Genomic DNA, 13,528 nt, shown 5'->3' with positions numbered 1-13,528 from the left:
GCATGCTTTACAATTTATAATTAATTCCTAAAAAGATACCCTAAACATCAGAAAATACCAACTGCATGTGGATCTCAATAAGGCCAACTTAGTATCTTCCTCTAAATTATTTTTTAACCGGTGGCAAATTGTTGAAACTGTTAAATTTTTTTTATCTTTCTTGTATCTTCATCTTTATTTTTTTATGTTGAATTGTAAAGCACAGTTTTGTTATTATAATTACTAGCTGTTTGCTCTTCGTTTCCTCTTCACCCCCTACAGCTCAACTCTGTTGGGTCGTTCCTTTTCGCGCACTTTACAGTCGCGACATTTCTAACAGTCCCTGAACGCAACTTATCTCCTGACTGGTTAGCGCCATGGAAAGAAAAGGTAACGTTATTGTAACCTAATTACTCCTAAATGTGTTGTACATACAGTACTTGAAACACAAGTTTCAACGCTATGCCAAAGTATCGCCACAACGGCTTCAACTACTCCAACAATCAGCGTAACAATTGGATGAAAAGTAAAAGTGGCCCATGCGCTCCGCTGGTTGTGTACGTGTGTTATCGGTATGCTAGCTCAAGCTATCAGACTACGTTAGCATCCTATCGTTGAAAAGTATGCGCCACAACTTTCATCCCTGTTAAAGTAAAGGAATACGCTACAGAAGCGTCCCTATTGACACACATACCAGGAGCCGGTAGCACCCTGGACAAAGCCCGTTTGGCATCCACATTGTAAGGCTCCACGTTACGGTTAGCGGCTAACGTGCATTTAAGTAGATTCCTGCATGGAGCAACACGCCGCCGAGGCCGGATCACTTAACGTTAGCTTTTTGACTCCAGCTAGGTGACCCGCTAGCCACCACAGCGGCTAACGTGACGTTAGACACCTGCAGCCGGGCAACACCGGGTGCTCTTTCTCTAAAAAATCACAAAAATGTACCGTTACCCACGAAGCCCCGAGAAACAGTGCTTCGGTTAGAAATCAGTGGGTTTCTGATACAACGTTAAATATTTCCGTGTTAATGTAACTCACGCTAACTGGGATGTTTGCCTCCGACTCATTAGTACTCGCCATGCAAGCAAGGAAGAAGAGGACAAGGCAAAGGAAACCAGGAAAAAAGTAAGTAGGGAACACTTGCTTGTTGTCATATCGCCGTTTCCAATGCTCGGCTGCCTTTTGCCACATGGTTCTCAATAACTAATTTAACTAACTCCTCTGGTGAGGAAACACCTTCATCTCTCCATGCTTTGTTTCATTTTCCATAAAACCATCCCCAGGATCAAACCTCCCGCCATGCTGGGATCCCTCTCATCGGTTGCCCCCATGTCTGGGGCAGGGAGTGCCGTCCTTTTCTTTCTTTCTTTTTGATTTCTGATTGCTATGATTGCTAGAACACCTCCGTCTCATCGCATCCCAAGTGTATACCTCAAAATAGGAGGACTAACCCTTCCAGCTGGCTTTGTATATTTCTTTATAAGTCTTTAATCACCCACTAACTATGGCTGTACATGCGACAATTGGACCCCTACTGGATTACTTGGACACCTAAAAAAGACAGACATAAAATGTGATTATTGACAGGCAAGTTCTGACCTGTCCATCAAGTTCTCAGGGTTTCAAAGTGCCTTTGTTTGTCTCAGCAACTGCTGTTGCTTCCGCTTATGAGGCGTTAAACCAATGGGACTTCTAATCAGGCTAAACTACCATAATTAGCTTCCTGTCATGTTAAGACAACAGCATGCACCTGTATCTTTGTCCCTATCCCCCAATTGTCAGTGATGCTGTGTGAAGAGTGTTTAGTTGAAAAGCATTGTTTCTGTCAATAACCATCAAGCAAGTGGTGAGCATAGGCCGAGCATAAATTCGCTCTCCCTCCCTCCCCCGTCCTCCCGTGCACTGATTACGCTCCTTCCCTCCCTCGCTCTTCTGTTAGTCGCTTTGTTGTGGCTGCTTTGCTGAGGGGACGCAGCAGCCAGTGTTCAGTCAAAGAGCCGGAGGAGAGGAGAAGAGAGCAGATGCGCTCCCACAGCCAGAGCAGGCTTTTAAATTGCCACTCGCAAAGTTTTTATTTTTGTATAGCGTAGAATAGCTTTAGCTGATTGTGAAATGTGGCTCCTGGATTGGATCTTCTCCCTCAATACCGCTGTGGTGAAGTTAGCCAGCGGTCTCACATTCAAGTGAGTAGTCTATTAAGTCTGATGTTGGTGTTTTATTGTATGAAGACTGTGGGCCGTGCAGATGTCTGTTCAAACAGTTTGACTGACTTATTGATTGGCTGATCTATTTGTCATTAAGGAGCAGATGCTGACTGTTGTTGCTCTCCTAGGTAGCTTACCTGACTACCTGCTAATTTCTTTTGCTTAGTGTGTGAGCGGGTGAGAAGAGGACTGATGTCCCTGGTGCATATGTGCTGCTGTCTTTTGAAAACGCTATCAGCCAACTATTTATTTCACTTTATTTATGCATTTCAACACAATTCCATGCGTCATTTGTGCTTCAGATGTCATCTTTGTATTACATGTGCACTCTGGACTAAAAATGCAATTGCCAGCACGGCATAGTATTAACCAGCGCAGTTGCACTACTATTGTATTTTCCTTTTATCTCCCCTCTATAGCTGCAGTTCATTACATAACCCATCAAATCTTTTATCATCTGCAGCCCACTAAAGCTCTGTGTCGCTGTACTTCTCTCTCTGGCCATCGTGCTCACCCTGCAGGTGCTGAAGTGAAGCTTCTTCTGCACACTCATTTACAGTGCGTGCGCGTTGCACCCTCCATACAGCTACCTGCTGCTGCTGTTTCATTGTGCTGCTTAAGCCTTTTTCATCTGGAGCTAGGAGAGGAGCTGGACATTAACTTTGTAGCCACATTCCATCCCCCACAGCTCCTCTGTGCCCTTGTTATTTTGCCTCTGGAGATCCGATAGGGAAGGATGTGTGGAAACGGTTCAGCCAGGAGAAACTGGGAGACGCTGACATATACTGTCGTGTCGGATGTGTGTGTTGCAGCGTTTGAGATGTCAAGTGGTTTGAAGCCTTCATTGGTCATGGCTGCTGTTGAGCTGACCGTCTAATAGGCCATTGCTTGTAAAACGGTGTCAGCGTCATTTTGTGAAAAATAGAGATTTAAAAGTTGAACGAGATATACTGTTGCCTTGTTGTTGTAGGACTAAGTGAGGCTGTAGTTGATGTTTTTGAAAAGGTCTGCCCTTCTCAATGTTTTCATAGTGATTGCACATTGTATTACTCAGTTTGAAGTCATATTTTTGACATACACTTGTTAGACCCAGGTGATTATTACGTTTGATTTAGTGGCTTGATGTCTGGATTGTAAGTTGATGCCAGGTAATATTTGGTGGTTCTTGGGTGAAAATGGTTTCTCTTATTGCACGCAAAGAATGGCTCCACGATGTTTTCTGCACTAATATTTTGGCAAAACCCGCAGAAATACTAATGCTATAGTTTTAATGAATATATTTGCTATTGGTGCAAAGAACACTCCCAGTTCAGGTTATTTCACACAATGGTTTTACAAAAAGAGGGAGCAAATATAACCTTTTAATCCCTGATCATCTTTTTTTTCTAACCTGATACCAATCATTGCTCATTTTTTACTTTTTGTCACCACTGCAAAAAATTAATTGCTCTGAATTCAGTAGTTATTCTGTTTTTGTCACCTACTTCCCCAAAAGAATGATCAAATCATAATGAAATAAAAGATTGTATTCTTAAGGATAATTTTTTTTATATATTTGTTTTGATAACATTTTGTTCAAACCATTGCATTTTTTAAAAGTTTCTCACCAACACTATATTTGACCAAATAAAATGTGTCGCATCCTCATAACATCATATTTACCTTCTTGCGAACCTCATTTTCCCTGAAAGGAGCCTCAATGCGACTTAACTGCACCTTCGTTCTGCTGATATAAATACGGATTAGTTGTCTACAATGTGACACCCTCAGAGATCGACTAGATGCCAATCATTTTTCAGTCCGTACCCATCACAGATAAATTGGTCCACTATTACTGGAAAGAAGCATGACTGATTAACATCAACTATCCTCTGTACAGTGGGGGCTTGTGTACAGATTATATTAAAAAAATGTGTTTTCAAAACGTGATTTGCCCTTAAGCATGGTATTGAATAGTAAGGGGGTTCCTTGGTGATTATTTTCCTACATGTATGGTTTGGATAGTCTTTATTGTGATAACAAGCAGGAATGGGGTTGTTTTGGTCAGACGGAGGAAGGATGGGGGCTGATGTTGTTCCTCACCTGCAATGCAGTGCCGGGCTGCATCAGCCAATCATTTCCCGGCTGCCAGTGAAGAGGGTGGGACCTACTGCTGACGACAACCAAGGAGAGTTCTCGATCAGACACACACACACACAGAGGAGTGTGTGTGTTGGAGGGGAAGTGAGCGAGTCAGCCAGCGTGGTCCAGGACTCGTCTCAGTGTTCAAACTGCAGCAGAGCCCCCACATTTCTCCTCTTCAGTCTCTTCTTCCTCTTCTCTCTGCACCACCCTTTTCACCCTCTGTTTTCCACCCCCTTCCTGTATAATCTCTGCTTTGGCTATTGTCGGCACTGATTGCTCTCTCCTCCGATCTACTTTTCACCTTCCATCCTCTCCTTTACCTTTTTTTTGGTCCTCTATTTGTTTTTCTCCCGGCGGATGGAGTGAGAGGTTTTCTTTTTTTACATCTCCCTCTCCTGTCCTGCTCCCTCCTTCACTCCCTATGGGCAATCGTGCATCTGCCAGGTAAGAGCAGGATGTGTGCGTGTGAGTTTGGGAAGGCGTCACAGTGGTAGGCAGAGGCGGCTCCAGATGTTCAGTGTTGCAAAAGTCCTTGAAGTGTCCTGCTTTCTGTTCACGTTGTCTGACCATTGGAGGGCATCAAACTGTCTGTCCAACTGTCCGTGGGCCCCAAAGAACACTATAATGCTGTGAGAATGATTTTTTGTTGCAATTTTAAACTTTCTCCCATTTCTTTTAGCCTATGGATGTCCCTGGCCTCCACCATTCAGTCATTGCATCTTTACTTAAACTAGTATTCACTCCGGTGTAGGCCTGTCGCGATAATAACTTATATATTCTTATATATTCTATTACATTTCACATGAATGTCACCAACATTATAGTCATGGTGCATCTTGTCTGCGAAAGCAGAGGCGGGGCTCAGGCAGTCTCTCTCTTACACACACACACACACACACACACACACACACACACACACACACACACTGTGGACAAACACAGGTGAAGAGAAGGCGTGACCCCACCGTGTTATGATGTGTACTTTTTCGTGACATCTACAGCCAAGTCTGTTTGTACTTGTTCATCCAAACCCACACACTTCAGCTCAGGTGTGGCCACATTTTGGCCTTAAGCCGAATGAGAGAGAGGAGAGCCAATAGACGTCAACAAGCCGGCATGTCGACTTTGTGCCTGGACCGCCGCCCTGCGTTCCTCCCGGGCCGCCCCACTCCATGGTCCTTCCACTTTTTTTGTTGAAGGGTTATTTATTAAAGATATGATTTTTCTACATTCCAATTCGAATGTCTAAAAAACGTTCTTTGATAGAGCCTACTTGCATTATTAGGCTATTATATTTTGGTGATGATTTTTCAGGTGGTTGAAGAAGTTGGTTGTGTTGCTTTCTGGTGCAGACACAACTCTTAAGGCACTCTGTGCACTTGCTTTGCTCCTGCCCTAAATCCTCACGGACAACAGCTGATGATCCTTTTGGAGGGACTAGCTCCTTGCCATCTACTCCGGATGTTTGATTTACCTTTCACACCTGTGCAGTCTGCTCTTTTCTGTTTCTAATACTCGAGTGCACCGCAGACAAAAGTTTTTTTTGAGCCTGCCGCTGCTGGAAGCACTTGCTTTGATATGTAGCAGCGCATGCATTTCAAACGTCATCATCGCTGACGGCCATGCTCATTTGATTGTGGCAGCCAAATTGTGATCGATTTAAATCACATGTGTCAAACTCAAAGCGAATGCTTAATTCATATATGTGAAACTCTTATTGCAATGGTGCTGTGTAACATTGAGGCCCAAACATTATGAGCAAATGTATGTACATATTATATCTTGAGTGAAACCACTCGCAGCAGATGGGTGAATATGTAGAAGCATTATCACAAATATTTCTAAGCTTTTCTCCCCTTGGAGGATTCTTCCTACACATGAGCCAGTCAGATGTATCAGCAAGCCAATATTATTGGTTATCTGGATTATACAGGCATATCAGTTTATATAATCAAGTCGGCAGATATCCAAATATAATTTGCAGTACATGGTTTGTTTTCTGCATTTTTAAATTCATCCACTATCTCCCACACATTCTTTTTTTTTTTTTTTTTTTGAAAATTAGCTATTATGTCTGTCATGATTTCTGTTATTCTTGATCGCCTTTGCCCCCCCCCCTTTTCCCGCTGTCACTCTCCTTCCCTTTGCGCGTTGATTTATTTATTTCATTAACGCCTCTCTCCCCACCCAGACAAGAGCCCCATGGCCGTGGGGGCGGCTGTCAGGCCAGCCAGGCAGACTCTCCACCTCCCGAGCAGGATGAGGAGATCCTGGGCTCTGATGACGATGAGCAGGAGGACCCAAACGACTACTGCAGGGGTGTGTGTGTGTGTGTGTGTGTGTGTGTGTGTGTGTGTGTGTGTGTGTGTGTGTGTGTGTGTGTGTGTGTGTGTGTGTGTGTATCAAGGCTAATAATACACAGTACCGGTAAAATGACAGATATGGTTACTTTTTAATTAAATTGTCATATTTTATCGTTTTTTTTAAAAACATTTTAATTGGTTCTTTGCATGGTAAATATTATGGGGGTTTTGTGCATGTTAGCTTATGTAAGACAATCAGTGAACGGTATTGTTTGAATCTGTTTGCATCTTTTTTGGGTCAGGTGGATATCACCATGTGAAGATTGGCGATCTGTTCCTTGGGAGATACCATGTGATCCGAAAGCTGGGCTGGGGGCACTTTTCCACTGTGTGGCTGGCCTGGGACATCCAGTAAGTACTTCTGCTACACTTGACCTGAGTGGATTTCACCAAACCGCAGGTCTAAAATGGGGGCTGGGTCTCTTAACATTAGGTGTGATATATTTCACAGTAGTGCTTTCCACACATTGTTGAAAGTCAGCGTTCAATCTAAAGAGCCCGACTCAACAATCTCACCGATAAAACTGTCTCTGTGTTATGAAACAAAGGATCAATCCATTCTGGCTAAATGTGGGAACTGAAGGTCTGATTCTACTGGCTAGTTTTCTTCCAATTAACTATGATGTTTATGCACAAAAATAAAATAATGGTCAAAAGTTATATTTACAACCACAAAAAGCAAGCCGCATTAGAAACTGTCTACGACACGGCTCTGAGTACTGGACCAGAGCTGCACCTACACGCACACATCACACACAGCATTGTAATTCTGTCAACTTGACAAAAAAATGATTTTGATTGAGTTAAAATTATTATTTTTCTAGGGAGAAGCGCTTTGTGGCCATGAAGGTGGTGAAAAGTGCTGAACATTACACCGAGACGGCTCTGGATGAGATCAAGCTGCTTAAATCTGTAAGGCACACCGTCCACGTGGCATAAACATTCACACACTGGCTCATCGTCCTCAGATTCTGTCCTCGACTACTTTCACAACCCTCATGTGTGTTTTCCAGGTGAGAAATACAGATCCCAGTGACCCCAGCAGAGAGAGGGTGGTGCAGCTTCTAGACGACTTCAAAATTTCCGGAATTAATGGCACTCGTATCCTTTTGTTGTTTTAGATATTAATTTGTTCCTAAATACAGAAATCAAATTGTGAATTTCACACATTGAATTACAACAATACATTTAATATCCTTGTGCACTTTTGATGTCACATTTGGTCACGGTAACCGTTTTAATCAAGCAACCTATTGATGAGCTGAACTGTGTCCTTGTTTTAAATGACACGTGGTGATCTGTCAGCCAACAGGTAACGTTGTAGAGGTTGCCGTCGTTCTTTAAAGTAAGTGCTACAGCAGCTACTTCAATTCTTGGAGTTCCTCTATTTTCTCTTCTATTGCTGTGTCAATGGGATGAATTGGACATAATTATTACACTGACTCCTGGCCAAACATCCAAGGATAAGACTGCGTGACCTCAGACAAGGCTTTCATTTGGCTCCTACTTGCTATTGTGCTTAAAGTTCTCTTAAAAGATAAGCATTTCTCAGCCAGAGTTCTGACTGAAACAATTTGAGTGAGTATTTTGGCCGTCTACAGCCTCCAGTAATTTCCTGACGGACTCCCGCTCTGCCCAGCTATTAGTGGTACACAGATGTTCATGCCTTGGCATGTCTGAGTGTCACAGTGCCCAATGTATCAACACTTGCTCCATCCCTGTCCATCACACAATGTGCAGACCACAGCTGTGCGCTCAGGCGGCGAGCCCAGACATCCTCTGGTTTGAAAGGTTATCGAATTCCAAGCGTGTCCCTGGAAAGTTATTGTCAGTTGTGTGCAGAGAGACCCCACGTAATGATGGCTAAACATGTGGACCTGACTTAAGGCTGTAAGATTTTGGCCAGAGTTTGATTGTTAGCGTGTTTGCCGTTGTGGCTGCTCCACTACCAAATGCAATACCAGTGGCGCGACCAACTTTGCAATAAATAGTTTTCTGATCACACTGATTTTTTAAAACTCTCCAAACCGCAGAAAGTTCTTTCACAATTTCGTCGTTCCTCCTGCATCGCTCTTTTGTGTTTTCATGGAGTTTCTTGTTGTTGTTGTGTGTGTGTTATGTAGTCTTAGCTCTAGTGTAGATTTGAGAGAGAATTGTATGAGTCCTTGACCGTGTATTTCTTCAGATGTGTGCATGGTATTTGAGGTGCTGGGTTACCACCTCCTGAAGTGGATCATCAAGTCAAATTATCAAGGCCTGCCTCTTCCCTGTGTTAAAACCATCATACGGCAGGTACTGCACAGTTACACTCACTGTAAATGTCACTTTGGTAGAACTTGGATTGCATTATATTACTCTGCTGATCTATTTCAAAAGCAGTAAAGCCATTCAAATATTTGGCTCATTTCCTTGTAAGATCCCAGGATTCGTGATGGTGTGACTTGTGTGCTCTGCAGGTTCTGCAGGGGTTAGACTACCTCCACACCAAGTGTAAGATCATCCACACAGACATCAAACCAGAGAATATTCTGCTGACCGTCAACGAGTCCTACATCAAGAAAATGGCTGCTGAAGCTACTCAGTGGCAGAAGACTGGCGCCGCACCTCCTTCGGGTTCTGCAGGTTACAACCTTTTGTTTTCCTCAGCACACAGTCAGCGACTTCTGTGGTTGAATTGGCACGTTGCTGACATTGCGGACGTTCAGAAGGTCCAATCCTTACGAATGTTTGATAGTTCACTCACTTAGTGGTTCACACAATATGCGTGAGCCATTACCTTCAGGGACTACAGTGAATGAATTATTCCTGTGTGAGAGAGACGTAAGCTATGTGGATGTTTGTAATAACAGAGGCACGCTTAGGCTCTGTATGAGTCACCACTGGTTTGGTTATGTAAATTACCAACTCACCCAGAGGAGTGTGTGACTGTGACTATGTGGCGTCTATTACAACAGCTCGGTGTGAATCAACGCAGCCACCCGGACCAAATACCAATTGTAGTGATTTGAAGGAAAGGCCACATATGTTGCTCACTAAAGTAATCGCTTAATGTTTTTCTCTTACAGTAAGCACAGCCCCAGCACCAAAACCGGTGAGTAGGGTTTTGTTTTTTACCTGATCTGCATGGACTTAAATACAAGCCAGAATATAAGCTGACCTATTTTCTTTTCTCCACATTATTTTTTCCAAGACGAATAAAATGTCAAAGAACAAAAAGAAGAAGATGAAAAAGAAGCAGAAGAAGCAGGCGGAGATGCTGGAGAAGAGGATCCAGGAGATGGAGGTAGAAGCTAATGAGGGAGGAGAAGAGGAGGAGGAGGATGAGGAGACGACAACAGAGGCCACCGAAGATATGACTTTGGCAGCCACCTTGTCAATGTCCGCCACGCTGCAGGACATTGCTGACCATAATATCACAGGTCATTGAGATGGAGGACAGCGGATAACCGTTTTAGAACAAATGGTTTTATTGAACTCTTCTAAAAACCTTTTTATCTTACTGCAGACTCGACTCCCGATGAGCAGCCCCAGCCGATACCAGAGGTAAATGAGCGAAGTGAGAATGCGGCCGAGGGGGATATGGAGGTCAAATGCAACGGTCGCGCTTCCCCACCGGAGGGCAAGACCAGTCCAGAGGTACAAGGGACCAAGCAGTCTACCGAGGAGCTGGAGGACCAACAGAACGCAAACCAGCCACAAAGTAACACAGAGACGCAGGGCACGCTAGGCAACAAAGAGCAGCGCCAGACCTGTAACGGTTCACACGAGGACACCCCCGCCTCTCTCGGCCCAGACTCTGTCACTGTACAGCTGAAGGCGGGAGACGAGGAGGACAAGAGGAAGGAGATGGACACTCGAATTGAGACCAAAAAGGGGGAAGAAGACGGCCAAGATGGTTAGTTAGACCATATGTAGGATGGTACAGTGTGAATAGGGGATGATGGCGTATACGCACTGTGGTGTTTCCCCTACCGTATCGGGGGTGTGGGGAGGCAGACTGTGTCCGCTTGTAAAAAGTTTTCATGTTAAATATTACCCTGGGATTTTCATTGCCAGCTGTTGGAGTCCCCCAGTGTACTTCTGAGTACTCTTATCAACGTAGACCTGTATTTGTCCACTCTTTATTGCCTGCTTCTCCACCTCACCCCTCCTGTGTTCCTGTCTGCCTTTACTCTCCTCCACAGGAACATCAAGCAATATGTTGGTGAACCCCCTAGAGCCTCTTAACGCTGACAAGCTGCAGGTGAAGATCGCTGACCTCGGTAACGCCTGCTGGGTGGTGAGTGCACATTTACGTTAGCACTTTATTTTTCAATGAAGCACCCTTGATGTGCCCTTAAAAGATTGATTTGTAGTCTGAACTTTTCTGAACACCTGCTCAAATATGACTGTGTCCCCAGCATTGAGAATTTCTCTCTTCTTCCCGCAGAACAAACATTTCACAGATGACATCCAGACGCGGCAGTATCGCTCTCTTGAGGTGCTGACAGGAACCGGCTACAGCACACCAGCAGATATCTGGAGCACAGCCTGCATGGTAAAACAGACGCACAGCTGCAGAACCACTAAGCATTCGAACCTAAACATCATTGTGACTAAGCAAGCAGATCAACTGTGAAATGATTTAACGGCTTTATTGTTACCAAGCAAGTTAATTTGTCATCAAAACACACTGCGTATTCTCCATGACTACATTAACTTTTGTTTGACTAAACACATACAGGTCAGTTATTGATTTCATGTATGTATGATTATTATGATTTTGTTTTATCTCAGGCCTTCGAGCTCGCCACCGGAGATTATCTGTTTGAGCCCCACTCTGGAGAAGACTACTCCAGAGATGAAGGTCAGTGCCGTTTTAACGAGTTACCGCAATAGTCGCCGAGTGTGAATTCCCGGGGCCCACATGGGAAGTTGTGAACTTCTTCGGGATGTCGGTTCTTCAGACATTCTGTTCTTGAGCAGCTGTGTTTGCTTCTCTCAATGTCTCCCTGTAGATCACATAGCGCTCATCATCGAGCTGCTGGGCAAAGTTCCTCGGAAGCTGATCTTGGCAGGCAAATACTCAAAGGAGTTTTTCACCAAGAAAGGTAAACATAACCTTCCTGCCACCAGCTGTCTGCCTGAGCTAAAGCCAGTACCTCCTCAAAATATGCTCAGCTATTTGGTGCAAAAGTTGTTGTTTTTCTGAAGGAGCACCTAGTGGCTCAAGGGAACAGCCATCTGCTCAGTCTGAGTTTTGCAAATCAAGTTTAGTGCGCCTGTTTCCAGTTCAGTGCTTTGGATTTATCCCGGGCGAAAAACCACTCTTGCACTTATCTACAACTTCAATTAGGCAATACTATAACATTGAGCGCTGTAATTATTAAACTGTGACCTCATCTCTCAGGCGATCTGCGTCACATCACCAAGCTGAAGCCGTGGGGTTTATTAGACGTGCTGATGGAAAAGTACGAGTGGTCCAAAGACGAGGCGCACACCTTCAGCACCTTCCTGCTGCCCATGCTGGACTTGGTGCCCGAGAGGAGGGCCACCGCGGCCCAGTGCCTCTCCCATCCATGGCTCACGTCCTAGATGCCAGCCGTGCGCGCCCCTCCACCCCTCCCCCCCCGTCATCTTGTGAAAGGATGAATTAGGTTTGGAGATTCCGGGCTTGAAAACATACAAGTAAACAAAGCCGTTCATGCCTGTGAGGCCCTGGGACTGCATCGTGCCTGCATCCTCCCGTCGTGGCTCTCGCAGGCTTCCCACACATACATCCATGAACATAGAATAAAGAGACTGCTGCTAAGTCTTGGCCCCCTTTTGGATTACACTGGTGATAGAATGAACTTGTGGTCTTCCTCCTATATTCATGGCTTTTTTTTCTGGCTGTGTAGGACTTATTGACCTTGCCCTTTTAAAAAAAAATATATTTTCCAGCTCTTTTTCTCCAGCACATTATTCTGTGTTTTTTAGCTCTAGATAATGGACTGATGGTCAGATTGAAACAGAGGTCGTACTTGTAGAAAGTGCAGGATGTTAACTGAAACATTGAGACAGATATCAAAACTACATACTGTTCATCATTTAGGTCATAAATAAGCCAATAAGTCTTTTTAGCTTGCCAGTCGCCTTACGCCTGTGGCCTCGTGTGTGCAAAGTGCTAAATATTAAGTGTGTAATGCTAACAGCACTGTTGAGTTAGCATCAACCCTACAAAGCTTTTGTACCTTTTTGTATAAGAACGACATGATCAGAAAGCATACATTTACTGTCAGGACTCGTCATAAATCCCACACGATTTTTTAAGGAAAACCCAACTGTTATCTCCTTCTCTAGTGTTAATACTATGGGAAGACTTATTTTTAAAAAGCACTTAAATACAATGTGAAAAAGATCCCGATCCTAGTTATATACCTGGGTCACATGTTTGCTTCATATTCGCTTTCCTACATCAGTCCAATCGAACAAAATGCGCTGCCACGTCCAGTGTGCAGTGCACCAAAGACTCGGCCACTTTTGTCACCCTACTGCTCTAAATATTGAAGGCACAAGGTTTGAGCTTTTTTTTTTTACCCTTTTGTGGCACCGCCTGGAGGAACGTTCAGGTGATATCCAGTTTAACTAAAGCTGTATTCAGTGTTTCCACTGCACATGGAGGTGTCGGGTTTGAAAAGTAGATTGTACTAAAAACAGATGCTGTGATAATGCTTCGACTCTTCTCAAAACCATTTTGCTTTTCTACAAAGTCTTTTCTCCTGTCCATGTTTCCACTCTTTCATTTTCTGTTGTTAATAAAAAATAATTTTTCGGAATTTAACTAAATGATATCCTCCGTTGCTGTGTTTCCAACCTCTGACACACAGCTATGCA

The 13,528-nt window shown here is 44.0% G+C and overlaps 1 protein-coding gene across 3 annotated transcripts; it reads left to right on the top strand.

Annotated features, from left to right (window-relative positions):
- The first annotated feature begins 241 nt into the window (after positions 1-241).
- On the top strand, positions 242-13,480 carry srpk1b (SRSF protein kinase 1b). 3 transcript variants are annotated; one of them, XM_037490719.2, is made up of 16 exons: positions 242-369; positions 1,053-1,107; positions 6,502-6,629; positions 6,916-7,024; positions 7,498-7,585; positions 7,687-7,774; positions 8,859-8,965; positions 9,130-9,295; positions 9,739-9,764; positions 9,864-10,092; positions 10,179-10,568; positions 10,858-10,952; positions 11,103-11,210; positions 11,450-11,519; positions 11,671-11,763; positions 12,063-13,480. In XM_037490719.2, exons 1-16 carry the CDS (start codon positions 357-359, stop codon positions 12,245-12,247), a joined length of 1,950 nt encoding a protein of 649 aa, XP_037346616.2. In that variant the 5' UTR covers positions 242-356; the 3' UTR covers positions 12,248-13,480. The 3 variants fall into 3 exon arrangements, with proteins under 3 accessions (XP_037346616.2, XP_037346615.2, XP_037346617.2); XM_037490718.2 differs by lacking the exons at positions 242-369; positions 1,053-1,107 and adding an exon at positions 1,939-2,165; XM_037490720.2 differs by lacking the exons at positions 242-369; positions 1,053-1,107 and adding an exon at positions 4,350-4,754.
- The last annotated feature ends 48 nt before the right edge of the window (positions 13,481-13,528 follow it).

This window comes from Pungitius pungitius, chromosome 8 (genome assembly GCF_949316345.1).
Source record: "Pungitius pungitius chromosome 8, fPunPun2.1, whole genome shotgun sequence".
Classification (NCBI taxonomy): domain Eukaryota; kingdom Metazoa; phylum Chordata; class Actinopteri; order Perciformes; family Gasterosteidae; genus Pungitius; species Pungitius pungitius.
The sequence above is the reverse complement of the archived record's forward strand: the minus strand, read 5'-3'. Positions and strand labels throughout refer to the sequence as shown.

What these genes read in the sequence shown, in the direction of transcription:
- srpk1b (XM_037490718.2), top strand. Translation starts at nt 2,095, where the DNA reads ATGTGGCTCCTGGATTGGATCTTCTCCCTCAATACCGCTGTGGTGAAG. An exon ending in CAGCCCCAGCACCAAAACCG is followed by an intron (nt 9,765 to 9,863) that starts GTGAGTAGGGTT and finishes ATTTTTTCCAAG; the next exon opens with ACGAATAAAATGTCAAAGAA. An exon ending in AGACTACTCCAGAGATGAAG is followed by an intron (nt 11,520 to 11,670) that starts GTCAGTGCCGTT and finishes GTCTCCCTGTAG; the next exon opens with ATCACATAGCGCTCATCATC.